Below are 11,927 nucleotides of genomic sequence, written 5' to 3' on the forward strand. Positions count from 1 at the left end.
GAAAGATGAAGAAGTGAAGTTGGAGGAGATGTTTTTGGCTAGATGCCAGAAGTCACGGGAAGAGTTAGAGAAAGCAAGGTTTTGACATTTTCTATTAATGAAAGAATTTTTGGTTAGTCGGAGAATAGATTTGGCACGATTTCGGGCAGAAATGTAAAGTTCATAATTAGCATTAGTTTGAAGGCTCTGGTACCTTTTGTGAGCTACCTCTCTATCATTGACAGCACGAGAACAAGCGTAATTAAACCAAAGCTTTTTAGCGTGAGGAGTAGAGAAAGAACGAGGAATGTATGCCTCCATTCGAGAGACAATCACCTCTGTGATGCGCTGAGCACACAGAGGGTCTCTATCCTGGAAGCAATAATCATTCCACGGGAAATCGGAAAAGTACATCCTCAGGTCGTCCCACCGAGCTGAAGCAAAATGCCAAAAGCATCGCCTCTTCGGTGGGTCCAGAGGGTGTACAGGAGCGATAGGACAGGATGCAGAAATAAGATTGTGATCGGAGGAGCCCAACGGAGAGAACAGTTTGACAGAATAAGTAGAAGGGTTTGAGGTAAGGAAGAGGTCTAGAATGTTGGGCCGATCTCCAAGACGGTCAGGAATACGTGTAGGGTGCTGGACCAGCATATATATATATATGGACCATATATATATATATATATATATATATATATGTATATATATATATATATATATATATATATATATATATATATATATATATATATATATATATATATATATATATATATATATATATATATATATATATATATATATATATATATATATATATATATATATATATATATATATATATATATATATATATATATATATATATATATATATATATATATATATATATATATATATATATATATATATATATATATATATATATATATATATATATATATATATATATATATATATATATATATATATATATATATATATATATATATATATATATGACCTTATGGTCAGGTCGGGAAATCCAGTTTTATTATCCGTATTTTTCGAAACACTTCCACTTCTGCAAACACACACAGTCGAGGAAGGAAGACCAGCACATCACCAAAAAAGGAGGTTATTATATACAAATTTTTGTTGATATATAAATGACACGTCGAGCAACTGAATAACTTTACTGTTAATTAAGACTTACAACTTTCCTTAAAATGCACAGTCTGCCACGGACCAACAGGTAAAAAGGTCGATCGGGATACACAATGGACACCTCGCCTGACCACAAGGATGCTCACCCTCACGGCCACCCGCGGCGGGCAGGTGAACAGACCAACACGAAGAGGAACCAATACTGTAAAGTTGGCGGCCGCAAAGAAATCATGATCGCTTCACGCAATTTTGAAAGAATTTTAGTAAATCAGAAAAAAAATCACTCATCCTCTAACATTTTAAACAGTGCACCGTTCACCTCTGAACGTAAAATAAGTGTGAGTGAATAAATGTGTGTGTGTGTGTGTGTGTGTGTGTGTGTGTGTGTGTGTGTGTGTGTGTGTGTGTGTGTGTGTGTGTCTAGGGGTCCATGGGCCTTTGGTTCATCAGGGTCTTCCTGGCGGCCAGGAGTCACTATTGCACATGGACTGGGTTAAAATAAAACTTTTTGAAGTGGTATCCCTGTTGCTCAGGAACAGAGCCATTCATTTCCCGCATGAGTTGAGAAACGCGGAAGTGAAGATCATACAACTGCTCGTCGTGGGCGTGGGCGGCCAGCACCTCGCACCACGCCTGCACGAAGAAGGTGCCAAGCTCTGGGTCTCGCGGCGCCTTGAAGGTGTTGATGCAGGAATACAGGGTCATCATGTCTACCGGCTCCGAATGGTGGCGCGACATGCCGTCGTAGCTGGTCTGTCTCGTGCGACAAAAGTTGACGAAAAACAGCTTGGGTTTACCCTTGAGGGCGGGGCATTCGGTGTCCGTGAATCTGTAACGCACGTCATCCAGCCTCATGCAGTCCTCCTCTCGACGGCTGGCAGTACAGAAAATCTGGTCGTCCTTCCCGTGGCTCAGAATGAATACGATGAGGCAGTCGTAATTTCTCAGGCAGGGGTCGTTCTGGGTGCTGGCGAGGGCCTGCTCCGTCTCAGACCTACTCTTGTCCTCATGTAGATACACGAGGTAGCCCATGCGGCGGAACAACGTTTGGAGGTTGAAGGAGTCCCGTTTGGCGCCGTGACGCTCGTGTTCTCCGTGTCCGGGGAAGCAGTAGTTGAAGATGAGCACGAGGCCGCGGGGCACCGAGAGGTTGCGGTACACTTTGTCAGACGGAGGAAAAAGTCTCAACCCCGTCATCACCCGCCACGGGAACACCCACGAGCCGTCAGCCTGTGGGGGAGGGCGTATGAGTGGCGGACGTGAGGGAGGGATGGCGCGGCACTTTGAGGGACAGTGAAGTGAGGGAGGAATGTAGACCTTCAGAAGCAACCATTACAAAGGCAAGACACAGCCAAGAGTGACTGGAGAGATTTACTCAAGCCTGGTGCTCCGTGATGTGTCCTTACTGTTACTAACCACACTCACCTGGTCCACTGTTCTCCCAACGCCGATCGGCAGCGAATCAAAGCTGCTCCCGGGCACTTGGTCGCCACGTATCTGAAAACACAAACATAACTTTATTTAAATAACGAGAGGAATATCGCATGCCAGCTTACAATGTATCAAGGAACAATCATCACCTCTGTCTTGAAGGAAAAAAAAAAAACGTGAAAATTTATCACCGTTAGCCGTCCAAAATCAGGAAGTGGTTGCTGCGTCCCCGTCCTCTCCCTCCCTTTGTGTCTGTCGCTCCTCAAGTGCTCAAGACAAGGGGCGGCTCCGGTTAAGTTCTTGTCGCAAACGCGGCACCTGAAGCCTTGGCCGTCGTCCCTCTCCATCACGCCCTCGCCCAGGGCACGCTGTAGCTCGGGGTCAAGTCCTGCGGCACCGGCCAAGCCACCACTCGACAATGGTAAGGCGTGGAGACTGGCTGCAGCAGGCTGGGAAGCGGAAAAGTGAAGGGGATGTTCGAGGGACACACACACACACACACACACGCACACACAAACACACACTTACCAATGGAGAGTTTTGCCTGAAGGTGCCTACTTCATAAGCGTGGGGCAAAGTGCTCGCTGGGGCATGAGAACTGGTGGTATACTGGACCTGGGAGGCTGGGTATTGCTGCTGAGGTGGATTGTTGGGAGGTAGTGATTGCTGCGTCCGCGCCTGCGCCTTCTTTTTGTGTTTGGCGCTTCTCAGGTGCTCTAGACACGGGGCGACTCCGGTGGAGCTTATGGCGCAGACGCGGCACTTGAACGTTTGCCCGTCACCCCTCTGCACCGTGCCCTCGTCCAGGGCACGCTGCAGCTCGGGTTCAAGTCCTGTTTCTCCGACCAAGCCACCACTCGCTGGGGGCTGGTTGATGGGGGGATACTGGCTCTCGAGTAGTGCCTGGTGCGGCTGTGGTGTTGGGTTATACTGGTGCATAGGAGAAGGGTATTGAGGGTCAACTGAAGGGTATCGGGGCTGGAGACCATCTGTTGGAGGGTACTGGGCTTGTGCGTGAGAGGGATGCTGCCCAGGTGGGGACTGGTATTGCTCTCGTTCTGGGTTTCGAGAGGCGAAGCTTGGCTGAGTGTTTTGAATGTTTGAAGCTTGACTGGGGGTCGGCAGCTGCAGGTGGGGGACAGCACTGGGCAGAGGATTGGGACCGTAAGGAGATATTTGGGAAAAGTTCATCGTCTTCTGAGCATTCTCGTGTTCTCTCCCCTTCAAGTGAGTCTCCAGCGGCCTTATCCCGTTGGAGAGAGGCCTCTTGGGGCACACGAGGCATCTGTAGGAGAAGACCGTTTTGTCTACAAGTTCCAGTTCATTTCTTTGCTTGGCTTCAAGCACGACACGAGGAATGTCATCGAGGAGGAAGGGATGGGGGGCGGGGCTCCTCAGCGCTTCCCAGGCGAGGTTCTTGAAGTGGTCCTTCCCTCGCAGGTGGGGTTCGACCTCCGTCAAGCTCTTGTCACACACCTCGCACCTGTAGCCGCTCTGTGTCCGCACCACCACGCCGCTGGAGATGGCGCGCTGCACCTTGTGTGGGGTGGATGTACACGTTATTATTGACATGAATGTTTGCAGCGTATTTGCTAAGGTAAAAATTATCATTATTATCATTATTCTTATAAGAAGAACATAAGAACATAAGAACATAGGGAGACTGCAAGAGGCCGGGTGGCCTACACAGGGCAGCTCCAGAATCCCCCCCCACTACTCACGATGGGTGAGGTGTAGTTTCAGGGGTTACAGGTAGAGGATTGATCCTCGTTATACCGGTGGTACTATGCACGCACCAGTACCCTGCCACCTTACTGCACCCACACCTCACTGCCACCTGTCGTCCTCGTCCATGTAGCTATCCAGTCTACTCTTAAAACAAGCTATCGTCCCTGCACTAACTATGTGATTGCTGAGTCCATTCCATTCCCCCACCACCCTATTACTAAACCAATGCTTGCCTATATCTCTCCTAAATCTATACTTTTCTAATTTAAATCCATTACTGCGAGTTCTATCCTGCTGGCTAATTCTCAGTACTTTACTTATATCTCCTTTGTTGTAACCCTTGACCCATTTGAATACTTCTATCAGATCTCCCTAATTATTATCATTATTATTATCATTATTGTTATTGCAATCCATGAAGGGGTATTAAGGGAAAACACAAACAGAGCGCCCTCGATGAGCAGACATGGATATAAAATATGAAAGAGACAGTGACTGAAAAGTAATGAGAAGAATAAAAAAGCGTGAGTATGTGTGTGTGTGTGTGTATGTGTGTGCGGGGGTGGGGAACACAACAAGCCTCCAGGACAACGATGATGTCCCAGCTAGAGAGAAAGAAAGAAAAAAAAAGTGAATTTTCAAAGTGTTTGGTAAAGGGAGGAAATACAAAATCAGTGACCCAATGACATTAATGATTCGTGTGTTTTGTCTGAGTGTCTTCAGGTTTAGTGCATGCGTTTGTTTGTGTTTGGAACCTTTGAATGGTTAGGACTGTGGGCTGCCGGCGTTCGGGTGTTCAAGTCGAAGGGCGAGCTTTTTGTGAGCTCTTGTGGCGCTTATTTTGTGGCTTGGTGGGTGCTAACGATTCCTTCATCCGTCCATCTTTTTTATTGCGTCGCTGTCAACCATTAGTTGCTGTGCAGGCGCCGACACACGTCTTCCTCCTCCTCCGCCTGCTGAATTCCTTTCTCTAATGATAACAATGACAAATAGAATAGTAATAATAATGTGTGTGTTGGTGCTTACGCGTGTGTATGCATATATGAATGTGTGAATGTATGTCGCGGTTTAGATCCGCGACAAGTTACTTTGGGCCAGTCTTACAGTCCAGTCCAGCACGTTTGTAAGCTCCCCAACCAAACACAAAACACGACGAAAATTCCTTGTATAGCGTTTTTTTCACATTTGTTACTTTTTTTTATGCCCTTGAACTGACTCCTCTGCTGTAAAGAAGAAAAAAAAAACACTATACAAGGCATTTTCGTCGTGTTTTGTGTTTGGTTGGGGAGCTTACAAACGCGCTGGACTGGACTGTAAGACTGGCCCTTTATGTTTTATTTGCATAGGTAAGATGATAATTAGGATGTTGGGCGCGTTTTCCTCGTTCATCACGTGACCTGGCCTCTATGGGCGCGGCAGGCGGGTCATGACTCGTAGCTTCCTACAGGCTCGTTGCCTAGGCGACCGGCGTAGAGATGCCAGTGCGTGCATTCTTGTTGCGGGTCGCCCGCTGTGTTTACCTGCTCTTACGTACTTTCAGGAGTCACCACTCCACTCTGTGCAGGTGCACATTAGTGTTTGCATACTGCAGCAGGTGACGCCTCTGTTTGATGAGGAAGTTTGTGGATATTCTTCCATAGCTCAATGCTTCTGTTTGGGAAGCTAAACTTTTTCACATCTCGCCTACACGTGGTCGCCCTCAACTTCTTTCCATGTCCTCTCGTTTCTCTCTCGCTCCACACACACATGGAATCACCGCTCATCCAGCAGCTGAGGACGTAGACCTTATAGAACCTCGAGTTTGGCTGTTGGTTTATAATTAAACTAACCAACCATGTTTAGTCAGCCAGAAACAGCTGCCTGTGCATTTTCCTGCATTGGCGACTCTGTTGCCTGAGTTCACCGCTAGGTGCCGTGTCATGACCTACCCCGCGCAAGGGTAGATCGCTCTCTTTGCTCTGATCTGAGCCGTCTTCCACAGCGGAATCACCTGCTGCCGCCGGGCTTGGCGGCAGACCTGCCAGGTGCTAAACGACCACGTGGCTTCCTGCTGTTAGTGTGGGGGATCCCGGCTTTTGTCTATCGGGACTAACGGCCATAGTGTTAGACTTCCTCATTCCCATCCCATCCCCATCCCTTACCCGTGGCCATAAACCGTAGTGTAAAGCGTCCCCATGTGGTTGGGGTTGCTTTACGCTACCCCGTGAGGGTGCGGATGGGGTGGGAAAAGTGTTGACTCCGCGGGGTAGAGAGCAGGACATCTTAAGAACATAAGAACGCAGGAGTCTACAAGAGGCCGGTAGGCCTGTACGAGGCAGCTCCTTTGACCCTAAGCTCCCGTGTATCTAACCCCACCTAATATCGCTGTCCATGAATTTATCTAGTCTATTTTTGAATGTGACAATTGTATTAGCACTCACCATGTGACTGCTAAGCCTATTCCACTCATCCACCACCCTGTTTGTAAACCAATTTTTGCCTGTGTCCCTGTTGAATCTGAATTTATCCAGTTTAAACCCATTACTACGTGTCCTACCCGGTTCTCTTACCAACAAAACCTTATGAATGTCTCCCTTATTAAAGCCCTTCATCCATTTATAAACCTCGATCATGTCTCCACGCACCCTTCGCCTTTCTAGAGAATGCAAGTTTAACTGTTTGAGTCTTTCCTCGTATGGCAAGTTTCTCACCCCTGAATCATCTTAGTCATCCTCTGCACCGATTCTAACATTTTGATATCCATTCTATTGTAAGGTGACCAGAACTGAACCGCATAGTCAAGATGAGGTCTAACTAATGCTAAATATAGTTTGAGGAAGACTTCGGGGCTTCTGTTGCTTACGCTCCTTGAAATAAATCCCAGTACCCTATTAGCTCGATTGCTAGCTTGAATGCATTGTGCCCTTGGACGGAGATCAGAGCTCACTAAGACCCCTAAATCCCTCTCGCACCCAGACCTGCTTATGAGAGTGTCATTTAAGCAATAGTTATGTGAGGGGTTGTTCCTAGCTACACTCAGAATACTGCACTTCCCTACATTGAACTCCATCTGCCATTTATCCGCCCAGTCATACAATCTGTTGAGTTCACCCTGGAGAATACTAGCGTCCTGATCCGATTCAATTACTCTACCGATCTTGGTATCATCTGCAAATTTACTAACATCTCTACTAATTCCTGTATCTTAGTCATTGATATAAATAATAAACAAAAGTGGACCTAATACCGAACCTTCGGCTTCGGCTTTTCCTTCATATATTTCATGAGTAAATAGTGTTCTATTTGTTATTATAGAAGGACATATATTGAAAAGCATCAGAATATTTGTATGACTGATATTATATCACAAACTTTGCGTAAAGACACTGGTGTTTCCATTTGATTGTAAACGTACAGTTATTCCTGAAAATTCCTTTATAATCGTCCCCAAGAATGGCAAAAGACGGTAGATTGATGACTAAATATGGCATTATTATGGGAATACTTAACATATACCATAAAAAAATAGCATTTCTTGGCGACCACGTTCATTTAAGACAAAAATGCCATAAATGACACGACCTGGCAACCCCGGTGTGGCTGCCCAGGTGTGTGTGACGAGTCATGGATACCAACCTGTCTCATAAATTAACTTACCCGCGTTACTTGTTATTTACTTGTAGATCAACAACGCTATTGTTTTGTTTTATGATATATAATGTATATAAATACAATGGTGTGTAAAAAATGCATTATTTATTTCGTTTTCTGTAATTATTGGTTTGAAAGTGCTGCCAACATTATTATGACCTGCGGATTGGTCCCTCATATCTGTCCCGGGGATGGGAAGGTGACGGGGCGGCTTGTCCATACCCCAGTCCCGCGTATGGGGATGGGGACGGGTAGGGAATGGGGAAGACTAACACTATAGCCGATAGCCCTACGTCCTCAGTTCCCGTGTGTTGAGATCCGCGGCGGCCTCATCCTGAAGGCCGCACCTACCGCAGAGATTCATCACGCGTCTGAGGGGCCCCCGGCAGGAAGCAAAATCTATAATATCAGGTCTCCTCACTTTACCTCCACTGCGCAGCCTGTGACGTCAGCTGGCTGTGAGACAGTAAGGAAGACGGGAAACTATTCTATTTTCCCCGTTCTCTATCATGGCGCTGCTGTTTCTCTCTCTCTCTCTCTCTCTCTCTCTCTCTCTCTCTCTCTCTCTCTCTCTCTCTCTCTCTCTCTCTCTCTCTCTCTCTCTCTCTCTCTCTCTCTCTCTCAAGAATACCCCATATTTGTCCCCAGATGTTGATAGTGTCATTATTAGTAGTAGTAGTAGTATTGTGTGTGTGGTGTGTGTTTACTCACTTACAAACTCAAATGTACGCATAACAACTATAATATTTTGTATATCTCCCTACTTCATATTTTTTCTATATGTAATTCTTATAATGTGCCTTGTCAATGGCTATGAGTAGATACCCTCTACTCCATTCTTATTACTAGCTAACATGTGTGTGTGTGTGTGTGTGTGTGTGTGTGTGTGTGTGAGAGAGAGAGAGAAACTGAGAGCGACTGCCAGCTAGCTGTTACTGCACGGAGGTTGGAAGAGCGACTGACCCCATCGGCCCCGCTGAACCTACCCTCGAACGGCCTGGTGACGTCAGTGCGCCAGCATCTGCGAAAATACGTCGGAAGTGAGGAGACCTGGTACTGTAGATCTTGGCAGGAAGGACACGCTGCAGCCACCTCGAGCAGGGCTGTTGCAAGAGCCTCTACTCTTCTCTCCGCACCAAGTTAAGTAACTAGTCGTTAATGTAGCCAGGGCAGGTCAGTCTTGTGCGAACACGAGAAACGCTAGGCTCAGCTGGGTGTGTATGTGAGAGTTGTCTCTGACTATATTGTTTTGTGGGTGTAATAAAGTTAGTGCATAACTGTACACCCGCTCTATCAGTTACCTTGTGTGCCTGTGTATGTGCCTTCCAGCCCCATAAGGAGAGTAAATAAGAACCCCACGGGTGTGATTTGAGCAGGTAAGTTGTGTGTACACCGTAGTGTCTCTGGCGCGCCGCGGGGATCAAACCCCTTGTTGGCAAGTTACCGCCCTTTGAGGGGTAATGAGATACTGGCACGGTCCTAAAACGAATCTTAACCACATCTTTTTTTACCCCGTGATAATGTATAACAGCCGGTAATGAACTTCGCCAAATCCAGATAGCACCGAACCATACACAAGTTAACCGTCCTTTACAAGTGTATGAGCTGACCCGACCAAGACCAACGTGACCTTGCCTTACCAACCCGCAGGAGAAGTAGGAGGAGGAGGAGGAGGAGGAGGAGGAGGAGGCAACAGGACTAGAGATGCAAGAAAGCTATCTTTGTTTTGTAAAGATAAGATAACAACAATCGAGTGTTTTGCGATAATGATAACCGAACGACCTGACTGACCGACTGACTAGCTGATTGACTATGTAACTAATTGACTATGAAACTGACTGACTCATCGACTTACTAACGGACATACTTAGTATGTTAATTACTGACTGAGTATGCAACTGGCTTAGAACATCGTCCCATTTCCGTAGATGTATAAAAAAGGGATAAGATAGATAGATAAACGGTCAGATAGATAGATAAATAGATAGAAAGAGATTATTAATTGCTATAAACATAGTAATGATAAATGATAATGTAAATAGGGAAAGTATCACCACCACCATCGCCACCACCTCCACTACCATGCACTACTACTACTACTACTGCTACTACCATGGTGCACTACTACTACTACTACTACTACCATGGTGCACTACTACTACTACTACTACTACTACTACCACTACTACTGCTACTACCATGGTGCACTACTACTACTACTACTACTAGCTACTACTACTACTACTACTACAACTACTACTACCATGGTGCACTACTACTACTACTACTACTACTACTACTACTACTACTACTACTACTACTACTACTACTACTTTTTTTTTTTTAAACAAAGGAGGCAGCTCAAGGGCACACAAAAAAGGAAACCATAATAAAAAAAGCCCGCTACTTGCTGCTCCCAAAAAAGAATCAAAAGAGGTGGCCGAAAGAGAGGTCAATTTCGGGAGGAGAGGTGTCCTGATACCCTCCTTTTGAAAGAGTTCAAGTCGTAGGCAGGAGGAAATACAGATGAAGGAAGATTGTTCCAGAGTTTACCAGCGTGAGGCATGAAAGAGTGAAGATGCTGGTTAACTCTTGCATAAGGGGTTTGGACAGTATAGGGATGAGCATGGGTAGAAAGTCGTGTGCAGCGGGGCCGCGGGAGGGGGGGGAGGCATGCAGTTAGCAAGTTCAGAAGAGCAGTCAGCGTGGAAATATCGATAGAAGATAGAAAGAAAGGCAACATCGCGACGGAATTTAAGAGGTAGAAGACTATCAGTAGGAGGAGGAGAGCTGATGAGACGAAGAGCCTTAGACTCCACTCTGTCCAAAAGAGCTGTGTGAGTGGAGCCCCCCCACACGTGAGATGCATACTCTATACGAGGGCGGACAAGGCCCCTGTATATGGATAGCAACTGCGCGGGGAAGAACTGGCGGAGACGATACAGAACGGCCAACCTCGAGGAAGCTGATTTAGCGAGAGAGATGTGAAGTTTCCAGTTGAGATTTTGAGTAAAGGATAGACCGAGGATGTTTAGTGTTGAAGATGGTGATAGCTGAGTGTTGTCGAAGAATAGGGGATAGGTGTTTGGAAGATTGTGTCGAGTTGATAGGTGGAGAAATTGAGTTTTTGAGGCATTGAAGGACACAAGGTTCCTTCTGCCCCAGTCGGAAATGATAGCAAGGTCTGAGGTTAAGCGTTCTGCAGCCTCCAGTCTGGAGTCGTGTACTTCCTGTTGAGAGGGTCTTCTATTGAAAGAAGTTGAATAATGCAGAGTGGAGTCGTCGGCGTATGAGTGGACAGGATAGTTTGTTATGGAAAGAAGATCATTGATGAATAACAGGAAGAGAGTGGGTGATAGGACAGAGCCCTGTGGAACACCACTGTTGATAGGTTTGGGGGAAGAACAGTGACCACCGTTACTACTACAACTACTACTACTAATACTATTACTACTACTACTGCTACTATCATGGTGCACTTCTATCACTACTACTACTAGTACTACAACTACTACTACAACAACTACTACTACTACTACTACTACTACTACTATTACTACAACTACTACTACTACTACTACTACCACTACTACTACTACTACTACTACTACTACTACTACTACTACTACTACTATTACTACTACTACTGATAATAATAATAATAAACCACTCACCTCGCTCATTTCTTCTACGTCACGCCGCGAGGAGACGAGCAGAACAAACGCCAAAACAAGAGCGAGGAAAGGAAGACCAAAGAACGATGCGTCGGGCGCCGAGGAGAGCACTACAGGTCGCCGTTATCACGAGTCAAGCCACACAGACACACAGACACGCCCACGACAGCTTCTTAGGCCTAGATGGTGCTTCGATTACGAGGAAAAGAGACGAGGGATGGCTGAGGTCTGATCGGAAGGACTATGTGTGTGTGTGTGTGTGTGTGTGTCGGTGCGTTTGCGTGTGAATGTGTATTCGTCTGTGCCAACCTCCTCCCCCCTTACCCCCATCGTCGGTCT

At 46.1% G+C, this 11,927-nt stretch overlaps 2 protein-coding genes across 8 annotated transcripts in view; both read right to left on the reverse strand.

Annotated features, from left to right (window-relative positions):
- Positions 1-11,856, reverse strand: part of LOC126995986 (caspase-2-like) — a 59,773-nt gene extending 47,917 nt beyond the window's left edge. For 2 of the 6 annotated variants that reach the window (XM_050855946.1, XM_050855945.1), the window contains exons 1-5: positions 11,589-11,853; positions 3,085-4,092; positions 2,748-3,005; positions 2,551-2,622; positions 1,747-2,355 (exon numbers count right to left, since the gene is read on the reverse strand). In XM_050855946.1, the coding sequence (XP_050711903.1) occupies positions 1,747-2,355; positions 2,551-2,622; positions 2,748-3,005; positions 3,085-4,092; positions 11,589-11,597 (1,956 nt within the window). In that variant the 5' untranslated portion in view covers positions 11,598-11,853. Of the gene's footprint in view, positions 1-1,746; positions 2,356-2,550; positions 2,623-2,747; positions 3,006-3,084; positions 4,093-11,588 lie in introns of all 6 variants that reach the window. The other 4 variants (XM_050855950.1, XM_050855947.1, XM_050855949.1 and 1 more) reach the window with 4 other exon arrangements.
- The window catches only part of LOC126995985 (uncharacterized), a 57,375-nt gene that overhangs the window by 29,482 nt on the left and 15,966 nt on the right, over positions 1-11,927 (reverse strand). The gene's annotated exons all lie outside the window — the stretch shown is intronic.

The sequence above is a fragment of the Eriocheir sinensis genome, chromosome 9 (assembly GCF_024679095.1).
Source record: "Eriocheir sinensis breed Jianghai 21 chromosome 9, ASM2467909v1, whole genome shotgun sequence".
NCBI lineage: Eukaryota > Metazoa > Arthropoda > Malacostraca > Decapoda > Varunidae > Eriocheir > Eriocheir sinensis.